We start from the raw sequence: 16,818 nt of genomic DNA, 5'->3' as shown, positions 1-16,818 counted from the left end.
TAAGTTGTTTTCCATTGATAAAAATGTTCGTACTCACCTATTTTAATAGAATCTTGCATGTGCTCAATTAATAACTGATTATTCCACTGCCATAATAAGAGCTTTATTCACAAGAGTTATTTCCCTTACAAAGCTATACAGTAAAATTTGTTTTTCCATAGTACAGAGAAATGGATATCAACCACACTACTTTTACATTTTTTCTTTCAAACTTACAAACAAGGAACCAAAATTTTTTAGGCAAGCTACATCTTAAGTTTTATTGACATTCTCCAGAATGTAACCCTACAGGTTACATCAGAATAGACCTGAAATATAATACCATCCATCTAGAATTTAAATTTTCAAACTCTGATATCACAAAATTTCTCAAATTAATTTTGCAAAATCCCAGAAATATATTTCAGCATGCAATCAGCAGTAACTTTTTAATTCTAAAACCAAAGTGGCAGGCAAGAAAGATTTTTTTCCCCACAATCAAGGCCTCAACAGATAAGAACAAGTCAAACATCTACTCAAATATTTGAGTTAGTTAGTGGTTTATACTTAGGTGTGATGATGGCATAGTATAATTAAGGATAACAGAAAATTTAAATATAATAAAATACTATAATTAAAAGGTTAAACCTATATTCGTTAGTTTTCAAGGTTATAGCTCATGTACATTTCAAACCAAGTTGCCGAAAAAGTTACCTCAAACTGCCAACATTGGGAAAAGGTGATATATAAGACATTTTAATTAAATTTTCCAGTTCTGTTATGTGCACTAAGTATACACCTGTTATGCATATGAAGCCCTATCATGCATGTGTTTTGAAGATGATCCACATAAAACAAGCACACAATACTGCCCTTTTGATGGAAAAATACCATGTAAACAAGACAGCCTGTTCATTTGGATGGTGATTAAATCCCTATTTCTTTATGACAGTCTAGTGCTGCACTTCATTTGCAAATACAGTTGGATCAAATGAGGCGTGTCAAGTGAAAACTGAGGTGTGTATGGGATGCATGGATAGGATGTGATGTGATTTGGATTTTTTAACGTAGCTTTAACAATTTTTCAGTCATATTGCTACGATGTCTGCAGTGTGGCAGTTTATAGTGATGTCTAGCACTGGGGCATCATGCTGCAGACATGTAGCATGATGTCCCACCCAGTCACATTATTCTGACACCAGGCGGACCAGTCCTAACACTAACCTCTTAATGCTGAGCGCCAAGCGAGGCAGCTGTTAGTACCATTTTTGTAAGTCTTTGGTATGACTCGGTCGGGGATCGAACCCACGACCTCCCGCATCCAAGGCGGACGCTCTAACCACTAGGCCAACGGAGCATAGATAGGATAAATTAACATCTAAAATTTTCATTCCAACTAATGTGGAACCTGAGACATTATTGTGCTGTTCTCAACCACATGTTGCATACAATTTTCCTTTGGATGGATCTTTTAACAAAACTCAGTTGTCATACACAAATGAGATCAATGCAACCATAATTCCATATTTTCTTGTACCTGCTGGATTCCTGGTGAACAAGTAGGAAGCTCAGGTGTCACTTGTAAAGTATTTTGCGACTGCTCACGACCATAATAGAAGGTAACTATAAGAGCCCTGTAAAATATTTAAAAAAGTTTTTAAATATTTAAGGTTTTAATTAAACTTTCATAAATATTGTAATTCAGCTTGTTATCAATATACAAGTTTCTTATATGAGTAACTACCAATAAATACACATAACAAGTACCATTCTGTAAATATTTGTATACACAAATTAAGTTTCTTAGCAAATTTAGTAAAAACTGTATAATAGTATCGATGGTATAATGTCATTTGCAGTAGTTTATTTAATATTTTGGTGTCAATATGTAATGAGGGAATAACATAAAAGGCACAAGAACTATATCTAAAATAAATAATGAAATACTTAGTAAACACTATTAAAATAAACCATCAACAGACGGGAAATACTGTAAACCTCAATAATTATATACTATTAGCCAAGTCCCCTTTATTCTGAATGAAAGTAAATAATCAATATTTTACCAAACTTACCTTAAAGTCATACCATAACCAAACATCAGCATGATTAATTCTTAAACATGTAACTCTGGACTATTCTATTTTACAAAAATCATATTAGGGAAAATCAAAATAAAAATAGATTTTAGAAGACAATTTAAGCCAACGCCGATGTTGGTAGCAAAGTGGACAATGTGGATGGTTGAAAGGACTGGCTACTGACCAGGTGACAATTTGGATTTCAATTTTACTGACAATCAAATAAGACTGCAAAAATTTGGTAGATTGAAAGGACAGAGATGCATATTTCTGAACAGGCATGGGTTGATTGTGTTCCATAAACCACAGAAGGCATATTTGAATGAAAAAGAATCTTATCAAATAACCGTAATAAATGATTACTTACATAAATTTATAGCCGATATTATTGAGAAATCTCAAACAATGACAATGCATTCATTTTCTCAGCAAAATGAAACTTTTTTCATAAAAGGATCTGAAATGAGCTATACTGTAGTATCACTTTGCCAAACTCTACTATGAAACAAGGTTCCAGACTTACAGAAAGAAGAGTATGTGTACCTCCTTGCCATGTATTGTAGCATCAATGTGTTGTCCAAATCTGATGCATCTGAGCAATGAAAGGATTGGTTTCAGGTCTGAGAAGCAGGAGCCTGGTCAGGAACTAATCCTGATCTAGCCACCAACTTGGTTGGTGATAAAATTTGGATCCCAGGAAATCTGAGCTGACAGGAGGTCCTCATTGGGTCTCCAGTTTGCAAGACCCATTGGAACTAATTCTGCAGCCATGTTCAGAGAGGTAAAGGTGAGTCAACAATGAAGTCATGGCAATAAGACCTGCTATGAGGGACATAATCTGAATGATCATGAACCTCTTTGGATTAGTGAGGAAATTCTCTCCTACATACATTCTGAGATATTGGAGACAAGACCAAGATGGGTCACTGTCAACCAACAGTGGGGCAGGGCCTTCAGGAGAGTATTTGGCCAAATACTCAAGAATGGGGACCCCATTAGACCACAAGTGGGCCTCTATTACCCCCATTACTCTGGTAAAGGATCTGGGGGTAAAGATGTGACTGAAAGAAGATCCTGAAACTGAAATACCTCCTGGTTAAGAAAAAAACAGGTGTTTCCTGTCTGTCAGGAAGATATAGATGTGAAAGTATGCACCATGCAGATTTATTAAGACTGCAAAGTCATAGCGCCTTATTGCATCCCTGGCCAAAGCTGATGTCTCCAGTTTATAGTGTTTTTCAAGAAGAAATTTGTTCAAGGCAGAATGGCTGGTCATGAGTTTTAGCTTTCTGCCCTTTTTCAACACCTGAAAGATCATGGAACAGAAACTGACTTTTGTCATTTGCCGACCTTTTGACTGCACTATTCCATAGAATATTGTGCACTATTCCCCTAGATGAATCAGCTTGGACTGGTGAAACATGATGAGAATCCATTCTAGGGGATGATGTTCATAGAAATGCATCTGGAAACATCTTTTAACGTGTAAAGGACACATACATTGTTTGTAATGCCAAGCTCAGCCTATGAACAGTGTGCTAGTCAGGCAACTTATAAAACACCTTCAAGGAGAAGATGAGGTAGAAAAGAGTGAAAGTCCATAGAGTTAACTGCCTCTTTCCTTATGGAAGGGGGAAAAGTCTAAAGGCTTCCTCCCTTGGTCTCTATGATTGCCTCATCTAGCAAAAGATGCACGGGAAGGAGTATTGAACTGGGTCTTCTTGTGTGGCTGCTGAAATTGACCTCGTTTAAAAAACTTGGGAGGTAACAGTGGTCTGTCTGGGTGGGCATGATTCATAACTGGTTTTGACAGGCTCGGGGTTGCAGCCTGGGATAGATTTTGCTGGTCCCTCAAATCACGCATTCTTGTGGTGGAGATGAGACATCCGAAAAGAATCTCTATATCATGTGTTGCAGCCCTTAACATGATCTTGTGGTCCTGCATGAATCTTTAAGGTGGTATTTTAAAACAAGATGGCCGCTATCACTTAACCGGCTTGAAGCAGCTGTTCCGTTTTTTAGTGCCGTTTTCATGATATTTGTGCTTGTTGCCTGTTTTCATCTTCGTTATTGTGTTCATTATGTATTGGCTGTTAAATTCGTATGTGTATTCTTCATCTCCTTGTTTTGGAAATGAGAACAATTAGACTTTTTCTCAGCTGTCTTGCTCCACTGTTTTTGAACAAACTGCCAACACATGATACTCGCCAGTCAACTCGTTTATGCTACAATGGACCCTCATTAATTGCTTTAAATGATCACTCCTTGGCTATCCACACTATATTGTGCTCTAGACTAAACGAACTGGGATTACATTCATCATTACCTAAATGTAAACAGAAGTGAAAAAAGAAACGTTGTTTCAAAGCTGGCCAGCATAGAACAGGAAGAATCCCAGTTATCTCCCTTATTTTGGCAAAACCATTTAAAAAAATTCGACCATTAATTTAGATAACCTAATTCAAATCCCTATTAATTTGTCAACTTTTGAAATACCTCTGCACATTGCATTATTCAATGCCCAGTCAGTAGGACCACCGGAAGAGCGCACAGAAATAGTTAATTTTATCAACGACCAAAATGTTGACATATTTTTTCTGACAGAAACATGGCTAAAAACATCAGGCGATGAGCCCAAGCGTACGGATCTAACACCCACTGGTTACTCCATCAAGTCGTTCCCCCGTAATTCTCGCGGAGGTGGAATTGCTGTCATCACAAAGAACTCCATGATAAAACGTCTTAACTAAACCACAACATTCAATTTTGACCACACATCGTTTGTACTAGTCCAAACCACACTCACACTGGGGTAAAGGTCAGTCCATTTTTTTGTGTCTATACCGCCCTCCTCCTAGTAGAAAAAACAAGCTGGCTGACTCTCTCTTTTTGGAGCAGTTTCTGAATCTCCTGGACTATGGAAATTCGATAGGTGGCAACCTGATTATTTTTGGAGATTTCAACTTTCACTTTGACTGTCCCGGAAACTCAAATACATCAAAACTCATAGATTCCATTAATGTTTTCAACCTCAAGCAGTCAGTTAACCAACCCACCCATAAACATGGTCACATTTTAGACTGGATTCTTCATAGACCAGATGATAACATTCTACGGTCCTCCCTGGTATCTCATGATCTTGCATCAGATCACCTCTGCATTATATGCCATCTTGACGTATCAGTCCCTAACCCTCCACCTTTATCTGCTGCTAAGAGAAACCTCCGTAAAAAGAACCAAACTAATGCATGACAGCCAAGCTAACCTAACAACTTGCTTACCTCCTACCACAGAACAACTAGATAACTGTCTGCGTTCATTGCTTGACAAACATGCCCCAGCTACCAAGTGCAGAGTATCAATTCAAAAGTATTCTTCATGGTATAGCAGTGTTAAGGACCAGCTTCACACTGCTAAAAGAGACAGCCGTAAAGCTGAGAGGCTCTGGCTTTCCACCAGACTCATTATTCATAAGCAACTCTATGAAGTCGCTAAGAAGAATGTCACAAATATAGTCCATGCAGCAAAATCAGCTCACTACACTACTAAGATCATGGAAAGTTCCAGCTGCAAAGAGCTCTTTGAGATTGCTAACAAGCTAATGTCAAGGAACAAATCAACACCACTTCTAACTACCTTCTCTCCAGTCCCTGGACATGTTTGCAAATTTCTTCCATGACAAAGTACAAACCATTAGAGATAAGCTTGACACCACAATTTCAATTGACTCGTCGTCACCATACAGTCGGGATACAGAATTTCAGCCGCAACTATTAGCAGCATTTGAACCTGTCTCTATGGATTTTGTACGTACAATCCTGGTGAAGAGTGCACCAAAGCCATGTGAACTTGATCCAATTCCAACATCACTGCTGCCTGAATGCTTAGATCCAGTATTGCCTTCACTAACTGATGTTATTAATACCTCTCTCTCATCTGGGGAATTCCCATCATTTTTCAAAACTGCCATTTGTAAAGCCTCTGCTGAAGAAACCAACACTAGACGATAACGATTTAAAGAACTACCGTCCAGTTTCTAATCTCCCATTCATATCAAATATCTTAGAAAAGGTTGTTCTATCCCAGCTTGTATCTCATCTAAATTCAAAACAGTCTTTTTAGCAATGTACAATCTGCATATCGCCCTATCCACAGTACTGAAACTACTCTTCTAAATGTAGTTAATGACATTCTCTCTGCGTTGGATAGTGGAAAGATTACAGTCCTCACCCTCCTTGATTTGTCTGCAGCATTTGACACAATAGACCATGATATATTACTTCACCGTCTCCAGCATGTATTTGGCATTCATGATACAGCCTTACTGTGGTTCAAGTCCTACTTGGTCAACAGGACACAAATTGTGTCTGCAAATGGAATACACTCCAGCCCAGTTGATTTATGTTGTGGTGTTCCACAGGGGTCTGTTCTTGGGCCTGTTCTCTTCATTCTGTACACTCAGTCGCTCTCAAGTGTCATAGATGATCATCCAGTGTCTCACCAATTGTAAGCGGATGACACCCAAATATACAAATCTAGCCACCCAACTGAAGTTGATGCTACCATCCAAGGTGTAGAGATGTGCATTTCTGATGTGAAATCATGGATGACATGTAACAAGCTGCAGATGAATGATGATAAAACTGAGGCCATTCTGATCACAACAAAAAGACTTTCTCATTCACATCCTTTACCTTAAACAATAAATATCAACAATGCCAACATTAAATTCACACAATCAGTACGAAACCTTGGTGTTACTCTGGACAGTACTCTCACACGGCACTAACATGTCATGAACATATGCAAAGCTGCATATCTTGAGCTGAGACGCATCAGCTCAATTTGCAAATATCTTTCAGTTGATGCCACTAAAACACTTGTGTGTTCATTAGTACTTTCAAGACTGGACTATTGTAACTCAATTATGTGTGGTTCATCTCAATATCTACTCCAGAAACTTCAAAACACAGCTGCTCGGATCATACTTAGAGTACCACAATCAGAGCACACCTCCCTGCTGCTCTGTACCCTACACTGGCTATTCATTCTATCCAGAATCAAACAAAATTTGTTCTCTGTGCTACGTTTCACTGTTGGACTCTAGACCAACATACCTATCCGATCTCACCCAAGTGTACACACCAGCAAGATACTTACGCTCCTCTTCTGACAGTCGTATACTCATTATTCCCACTATGAAAACAAAGTCATATGTAAAGCATTCTTTTGCATACCAGGGCCCAGCAAAGTGGAATGAATTGCCCATTGAACTTAGACACAAAGACCCAGTGATCACATTCAAGAGGGCTCTCAAAACTCACTTATTCTGACTGCAAGAACAAACTTAAAGATTTAATAATGTTTCCTACCTAAAATAATCTCAGCATGTTTTTTATTTTTTAATGTTTTTCTAATTTCATGGTGGTTGTTTTTGTAATAATATTATTGTTTTTTTTTATTTTATAGGTGTTGTCTAATGTTATAAAGCACTTAGAACTTCTAAAGATTAGGCGCTATACAAAGTCCTCATTATTATTATTTCCACAAGTGGAAAAGCTCCAAAGAGAACATTATCTTAACCAGACTCCAGTCAGCACTGAAAACAATTCTTCCTTCAGTCTCCTGAAGGAGGTAGCTGAATTGGGATTGGCATGAGAAGCTATTGTCCAAGGTTTCTAGCAATATCACTGGAAGAAAACCTAAGGTCCCAACCAATATTTCCATTTTGGAAGTACCTGATCTGGGCTTTGAATGGGGAGATGAGCCAAGTGGGTAACTGGAAGTGGAAACCAACAAGCAAAGCATAGAAGTGGGAGGAAGACCATGCCTTTTGCTGTCTGGCAGCCTCTCCAGAATAGAAAGAATCCTTCTGTCCTCAGCCCTCAAAGGCTTTTGGGCACAGGTGGGGGGTAGAGATGGAGACAGTAACCGGCCTATCAAAAGTCCTTTATTTCCTTCTCCTCCACATGATCCAAGAGGTGGAAAGAAGACAGGGGAATCTAAGGGAAGGGACAGTGAGACATTGAAATGGCTTCTCATCATCCCATAACTGCCCACATATGCAGTGGGACAAATCATATCATCTTTTATAACGCAAAGGGGAACAATGACATGATCAGAGAGATTTAAAAGGTCCTACATTTGTAGGTTTACAGCAATATCTCTTTTTTTTTTATATACAAACCTGCAAACTGAAATGGAAGGGATAAGCAGCTGTTATGCAAGGGGTTTAAGATGAAATCTGCAAACTAAAATAGCTGAGATAAACTGCTGTTATGTAATGGGTTTAAAAGGGATTGTAGATATTTACAGTTCAATGATTTTGATACTGATCTTTAAAATATTATGACATACAATTGTGTCATCATGACAAGGGACTTATTTGACTGCCACCATGGTTCAAAGCTGTTGTCCATTTCTATTGTTTTAATAAAAACAATGAAAAACAACCCTCTTTACATTTTCTTTACCACAATTACATGAGACTCAATATTCCTCTATATTATATTCTCCTGTGAAACATGCACCATGTAGCTATTTTTTTGGGACAGTTTTTAAACATGGCATTACCAGCAAAAATGGTAGCAATGGCCATTTGAGAAAACCATATACATATATCCCTAGGAAAGGATATAAATGTTTTCTTTTCAGTGGCAGAATAGACCTCCTGCAATTAGCAAGTGTAACACATACAGGAGCATCCTCATGTGACACTATTTATGTGATAAAAATGTTAACAGGTAATCAATTATTCAAATATATGAGTTTGATCTGAATAGCCATATACTGACCATACTGGCCATCTACTGAACACACCCAATGATGATTTCTGTTGTGACCAATTAAACACTGTAGTGGATTGTAATTTGCTTACCCTGCAAAAAAACATAGAACATAGAATATGATCAGGAACCCATGACTCCCAAATGTTGCAAGAAAAAGCCCTGAACCCAGTGCAATCCATGGCCAGCATCCATCCAGTAGCATCATCTGCAAAGAATACAATAATTTACACGTCATCATATTGTGGTGATTACACAAATTCCTGCTAAATTTAACAACTATACCCTCATGCCTTAAAACAAACAAGCAATAAAAAAGGCAATCATTTGAAAATCAAGCATGTATAATTTACCTAGAGCCTATGAACCTTCATTAATGTTAAATAGCTCAATATGATCATATAAGCATTTGAATTCTAGATCAAACACAAAAATCAAGCCCTTACTATGTGACTGACCAATGAGACACTTTATTTGATTTTCTAGTTGATGAAAGCCTTTTATTAATTGCATTTGGTGAGACTGTGCAATGTATCTTGTATTACATGCAGTTCAAATGCATACAACATAATGTTATTGTCATAATGCGTGATCGCTGACACTGACAAAAATAAATTGACAAGTGTACGTTTTATATTTATTCATTACATGGCCTTTTTTTGACTAACTTGTAGCGTACTGTACAGTCTATTCATTACAAGATGTCAGACACTTGTTGCAGCATAGTCTATTCATTACAAGATGTCATACACTTGTTGCAGCATACTGTACAGTCTATATATCACAAGGTATGTCAGTCACTTGTTACTGCATATTGTACAGTCTATTCAACACAAGATATTTGTCAGACACACTTGATGCAGCATACATTCTATTCATTACAAGATGTCAGACATCATTGCAGCATACAGTCTATTCATTACAAGATATGTCAGACACTTGTTGCAGCATACTGTACAGTCTATTCATTACAAGGTATTTCAGACATTGTTGCAGCATAGTCTATTCATTACAAGATATGTCAGACACTTGTTGCAGCATACTGTACAGTCTATTCATTACAAGGTATGTCAGATATTGTTGCAGCATACGGTACAGTCTATTCATTACAAGGTACATCAGACACTTTATGCAGTATACTGTACAGTCTATTCATTACAATATATGTCAGACATTGTTGCAGCATACAGTCTATTCATTACAAGGTATGTCAGACATTGATGCAGCATACAGTCTATTCATTACAAGGTACATCAGACACTTGATGCAGCATACTGTACAGTCTATTCATTACAATATATGTCAGACATTGTTGCAGCATACAGTCTATTCATTACAAGGTATGTCAGACATTAATGCAGCATAGTCTATTCATTACAAGATATGTCAGACACTTGATGCAGCATACTGTACAGTCTATTCATTACAAGATATGTCAGACATTGTTGCAGCATACAGTCTATTCATTACAAGGTATATCAGACACTTGTTGCAGCATACTGTACAGTCTAGTCATTACAAGGTATGTGAGTCACTTGTTGCTGCATACTGTACAGTCTATTCATTACAAGGTATGTCAGTCACTTGTTGCTGCATACTGTACAGTCTATTCATTACAAGGTATGTCAGTCACTTGTTGCTGCATACTGTATATTCTATTCTTAGAGACTGTTCTCATTTACAACTGTTCTACCCCTTACATTAAAGGAAGAGCAGGAAACCTGCCTCTGTGAAAAAGTCAATGAGAAATCAATGGAACACCCTGTAATATCAGCTTTTATCTCCACACATGCCTTGAAATATACAGATAAGTCATTATGTATTGTAATTAGGTCAAATATGTGTGGTTCTAGTTACCAACTGACAATACTTTTACCTACTTACCCTAAATTTTGTTACCTTGCCTCCCCTATGAAAAAAGACAAAAATAAAATTAACAATGGGATAAAACTATGACAGAAAAGTTAAATGATGCTTGTTTCAAGTTTAAGCTTCATTCTTGTTTCAAGTTTAAATATGTTTAGACCAAAAAGCAAACAAAAAAAAGCCCAACCCCAAAACATTTGTCCCATCAACCTACCCATACATTATTTTCAATTCATCCAGAAAGGCATATTTTTTAAATTTGGCCTTATCTACAGTTATTGTTTGTGGAAAACAGAAAGAAATTAAATTAATGAAGTTCAAAATGAAAATAACTCACTTAAGCCTATTTTTAGGGCATCTGAAATCAATACATGGTACAAAATTCAGTGCAATAAAATAAGTGCCATTTCTATAGAAAATGGCAATATTTCCTGAAAGAACTAATAAAACTTACTGCTGCAGCTCAAGTCATTTTAAGTCAAGAATAGAAAGATAAGATTGACATATTTAATTGAAAATTATTAAAACAAATTTAAAAACCAAAATTTTCAAGCAAAATGTTAAGGGCATTTTCAAGTTCTATAATATATGCAATGAGGGTGTCTTGATTAAATCCAAGCTATTCAATAACAGTCAATTTATTAAGGAAGTAAACTTAAACACATCTGAAATCATGCCGAAATTCACAAAATGAAATAAATAAAAATATCAGATTATTCTTCACGTGTAAATCTGTGTCCCAAGTAAAAGCAAAACCATGATAATGGATCTCATCTATGTATTGATAGACATGGCTGTGTTCTGGTTGCAAATGCAAGAGCTACATGATCTTAGTTTCTCCACTGCCTGGGACAAACCCTGTAGCTGAAAGTTACTCTCCATATGTGCTAAAACGTTTATGGCAGAAACAAACAAAAAATATCTTTGTAACATTTCTCAAATTACAATTACATGTATTACAGTTATGGAAAAGATCTCTTAAAGTGGCCATTACATTAGAAAATACTAAAACAGAAGGTCTGTAAAATTCATTTCTAAAGCAGAAAGATGGTTTCTGATAAAAATACAAAAAAGTACCAGAACAGGAAAACTAAAATAACCAAGTCATCCATTACTGGTCATTTGAATGTGTATTTGGTAGGCAGAGACAACTGTTTTGACTACAGAGATAATTACTGTTCTTTGTACAAAATAATGAATAACAGCATATCTGCCATAATACAAGATGTCATCCTACAATTAAGATATTCATCTCCCTGCCCACAATACCACTGTGTTTAAACAAACGTGATTTTCAAGAATCTCAGACAGAGAAAAAAAATGTAGCCTGTATAAAAAGTAAACAGTCCCGCTTAGAACTCATGTAAAACTATTCTCGGGGCAATTCATTCACTTGTATTGTCATTTAAAAGGTAAGGTGTTCAGAGGTATACAACTTTATTACTACCATTTTACACTTTACATAAATGGCTCACACAGTAGTTGGAGTGTGTCACGGGAGAGCCAATGAGGTTAATTTGCATAAACGAACAAGTGGAACAACCCAATTTGTCTGAAGTTATGTAAATGAAAGAAATGCATGTTGAAAAAAACAGAAGTTATTACACATAATGGTCTTGAATGAGAATGTTTAAACCATCTCTGCAAAAGATTATTGGCAAACTTAGCAGCCGCAATACTTCTTTGAAGTTTTACTCCATATATAGACTGCAAAACATGATTATTCAGCAGCTAGATTAGAGTACAAGCATTTTGTATTTTTACAATAAATGGTGTTGTGATTCAGCAGAAGGATGAGCCACTTGCAAAGTGAGCAAAGCTAAATTCCAGAATTATGCAGGTGCAGAGTGATCATTTTCTGTAAATTTCCAGGCCTAACAACAGGACAAGTTTATTAACCTAATGATGTTAAAATACTTAAATAATAGCAAGTAAACTGCAAATGTAAAGGGATGAAAAAGCATAATCTAAACTACAAGATTTTATCTGTACTTGAACTTCTACTAAATGCAACAGTGCAGTCACAATACCCAGAGGTCTCGCTAGGATTTTAAAACTAGGAGCCCAGGACTGTCATTTTGGTAAAAATAGGAGTCCCACCATCAAAAGTTGCAGTCCCTTCATTCCTACAGAATCAACAGACATGAGTGCATCTGTTTTTAGATGGAGAGGTTTGCGCAATGTAATCACTCACTTTAATATAGCTTCATTGTAACAGTCCATTGACAGGATTGCAAATTAATAAATTATTTGTCTACATCCTTGTAGTAAATTTAGCCAATGGTTAAATAGTATCTGATTTGCTGTGTTTTTTTCCTGTATTTTTGCAAATATGTGTAAAGTCGAAAAACAGCTTAGACCTTAAAGTGCATATCGCGAATTCCACAACATAGCATTGTCCTATACGTTTCTGACCTACATAATTTGTAGTTTAAAGTTAAATCTTTAATAAAATAATACCTTGGCTTTGCTTTCAATGATTTGTATATTTTTCTGAAAATATTTGCTTGATGATTTAAGAAAACAGACAATCTAATAAACTGGTACATCCCAGACTTAGCAAAGTCCGCCATTATTTCCCATTAGGCCTTCTGGTTCACTTACAGTTTCAAACTAATTCTGTGACAAAATAGTGTACAAGAGGCAGTTAATACATATCCATTTCACCGATTCTGATCTTAAAACACATGTGTGTATGTTTTATCATCAAAAGATATCATGCAGGAAATTGATAGTTGCTACCTTACTCGGAAAAGGGTTAATGGTCCATCAGCTATCAAAACATGTTTGTGAATGGACAAGAGTTTGTTTGTCAACGTAACTGATATCAAAACTAGGCCAAGCTACTGATCTATTGATGAATACATTTCGCTACAACACTAGAACTGACCGGGCTAAGATGAGGGGCATTTTAAAAAGTATGGTCAGTTAATGTACCTCTTAAATAGCTCTTGTTCATCCATCAGTGATACTGAATTTTGTCAATCCAAGTAAGGACTTATTCCAAACACTAAGCTAGGCATCACACACTTTCTTACACGTAGCTAGTGTCATATCCAAACTATCAATTCTAGCAACTTTAGCACTTCTGAATCTCATTACAATCTTCCTAAGTTTGCTGTTTAACCCCAAAATACTTATCAGGGCTCGAAATTAGCGGTAGTCCGCTAGCCCGAAGCTAGAAGATTTCCTGCCGGAATAGTAACTTTCATAGTGTTAATAGTCTGATGGGCTAGTAAGTTTCGGTTAACAGTAGTCATCGTTTGTTTATGCCATTCACTAATAAAGACTTGACTTAGCAGATGTTCTGTAGAAATAAAGCAGTGGCCATTGTAAACACAGTCATAAAATATTAGCATGAGAAGATGAAGTCAATTTCTGCCTCGGAAAGGTACATTTCTATAACAAGAATCGATCTGATTTTGTGCATTTCACTTAACAGCGCAAATTATGGTCCCGTCATTAACCACAATCCTAATTAATCTGATAACGAATTAAATGAAAAAATGATGTGGTATCACACTTTATTCACTCGACCACAGTAACAAACTACAAAGTGGTATACCACACAAAAGAACACTGCAAAAACTATTCAAATAAATTAGTTTGCACGTTTTTTTCTGGGTTTTTCTCTCGCTACTCCAACAGTCACAAAATGGAAACTAGCATATTTTACATTTCCATCAAAATAATTATAAGAATTAAATCAGTTACATATTTGACAGATCTTTTCCATACAACTACTTTTTCTATGATGATAAGAATAGTTTTTATATTTTTTCCTTACAAGAATGAACAAATAATACACGTGGAGATATCCAAGCAGAATGCCATACATTTGTTTGGAATTAAAATCTCTTAGTATGGGCATCTAAGATTTGAAAATTTACCGCCTTATTATTAATTTCAACAATACACTTATGTTAGATTAATTAGGAACAATTACCAAACTTACGACTTATGATACCATAATTGCAGCTGTTAAATACAACGTGCCAAGTGTCATCGTTTGATGGGAACACACCTTTTCCAAGCTGAAACTAACACTATCTTCTCATGCTAATATTTTATAACAGTGTTTACAATAGCCACTGCTTTGATCATGAAGAGCATCTGCTGAAGCTAAGTCTTTCTTAGGGAGAGGCCATTTTATTGTGGGAGAGGGCAAAGCCATGTGTTTTGAAACGTATTTCTTGCTCTGACTTTCTTATAAAGGACACTGTGCCAACCCTATTCTTGCTTTAAATAATTTGCGTCAGCTATACTATAACATCTTGCATTTCTAAACAAGGCACAATTCCCTCCTTATAAGACAGGCAAAATGTGGCATTTGATAGGTGTTTAGTCACCAGAAAAAAGTAAAAGTTGAATGAGAATGATGAGGAATAATTCTTATGAAAGTGAAAAGCGTAATGGAAAGTTTCAGAAGAAATGGACAAAAGAGGGAATTGCTGAGTTATGACGAGGAAAGGAATGTTATGTGGTGCAAATGGTGTAAGCAATTCGCAAAAACAAACACACAGAAAACATCCAGTTTTGTTGCGTGTTGTTCGAACTTTAAAATTGAATCGGTAAACGTACATGAAAGCTGTGACATTGTTTTGTGAACAGGACTAGTAAAGATTTGGCAGGACTAGTAAATTTCTCAATATACTAGTCCTTCTGGCTACAATGAAATTTGTGTTAAATTCGAGCCCTGCTTATCCAAATGTCATTTTGTCTAAGTCTCAACATGTCTTAATTCTCGTGCACTACTTATTCCAATACATTCGGAAATGAACACAATAATGAAAGCTAAAGTTGTTTATTTGATGTACTTTTATAAATGACCACATGTACATCTCCGGGTCCTTTTTACTCTGAATTCAATCACTGTAAATATCAGTACATTTCCCCACCCGGCTGCCAGTCAATGCCTATTAACTTGCCACACAGCTATTGCATCATGTTCTTTTTGATGTACTCTTAAAATGGCAACATGTATATACATCAAGGGGTCTTTCGGTCACTGAATTCTGTCATCGCAAATATCAGCACAGCTAACTGATCAACACATTTTCCCACAAAGCAGGTGGCTGAAGCAGAACTGGGAAGTCTTTGAATTTTGCCGCACACCTTTTACATGCGTATGGAGGACTCCCGCCTCAGTGATTTTCTGCGTCCCAGATAAAAAATTGGTGTCCAAATATGCGTAATTAAGCGTTTCTGAGATCTCTGATACCAATCTCTGTAATAATTAAAATTTAAGACTTTTTAGTCTTTAAATTTTTCCATAATTTTCAAGACCTGGAAAAGTAATTTTCAAATTTTTAGACCTTTTCCATAATTTCAAACCCACATGGGAACCCCGTCTCTGAGGACATTTCATTAACAGTATCATCAAGTCTCCAACGACTACATAAATGACACTTGCATTATCCTACTGAACTAATGAATGAGGCAAAGACTGAATTGAAGACAGTTATTCTGCTGTACAGTATTTTAAAGACAAAAAGTTTTATTTAATGTTTGTGTGCTTTGAGTTATATGCTATGTTCACATGTACAACGCTGTCGGGCATTTCTCAGCACCTAAGGTTTATCACCATTATTTAAGCACAACACATACAGAATTTGACCTATTGACAAAAATAAAATACTGCAGTGCTTATCGTTTGAAAAGAGGAAATTGTCACCAGAATATTCTGTTCAAAATAATATTAATTTTGGACACACCAAATACCGCCCGTTTTTGTGACTTGCGATATGTCAGCCTATTCTGCGCATAGCTTTGAAAAGATGTAATGTTTATTCATCAGGCTAAGAAAATGAAATACATTACTTTGGACTGTTTCTGTCAATATTTCGGTTGAGTAATTAGGTCTGGTTTATAGCTGGTTTTACAAAATTCAACATAACAATGCCAATAAACAGCAAGAGATGCTAAGTAAACTAAACTGATCATGTCAAAAGAAATTATATTGCTGAAGCACTGGCATATCTGTAATGTCACAAAAAGAACAAATCACTATTTCGCCTAAATGAGTAACACAGATTTGTACATTTTATTTTTTAAAAAAGCTATTATATTGAAGAGAACCAACAACAGGATGTAATGTGTTTAAAAAT

At 36.2% G+C, this 16,818-nt stretch overlaps 1 protein-coding gene across 5 annotated transcripts in view; it reads right to left on the bottom strand.

Moving 5' to 3' along the window:
• The window catches only part of LOC149779629 (sorting nexin-13-like), a 122,111-nt gene that overhangs the window by 103,915 nt on the left and 1,378 nt on the right, over positions 1–16,818 (bottom strand). For 3 of the 5 annotated variants that reach the window (XM_089940418.1, XM_089940421.1, XM_089940422.1), the window contains exons 2-4: positions 10,730–10,754; positions 8,938–9,053; positions 1,517–1,613 (exon numbers count right to left, since the gene is read on the bottom strand). In XM_089940418.1, coding sequence (XP_089796544.1) covers positions 1,517–1,613; positions 8,938–9,053 — 213 coding nt within the window. In that variant the 5' untranslated portion in view covers positions 10,730–10,754. The remainder of the gene's footprint in view (positions 1–1,516; positions 1,614–8,937; positions 9,054–10,729; positions 10,755–16,818) is intronic. The other 2 variants (XM_089940419.1, XM_089940420.1) reach the window with 1 other exon arrangement.

The sequence above is a fragment of the Sinohyriopsis cumingii genome, chromosome 17 (genome assembly GCF_028554795.1).
Source record: "Sinohyriopsis cumingii isolate HCF-2022 chromosome 17, ASM2855479v2, whole genome shotgun sequence".
NCBI lineage: Eukaryota > Metazoa > Mollusca > Bivalvia > Unionida > Unionidae > Sinohyriopsis > Sinohyriopsis cumingii.
The sequence above is the reverse complement of the archived record's forward strand: the minus strand, read 5'-3'. Positions and strand labels throughout refer to the sequence as shown.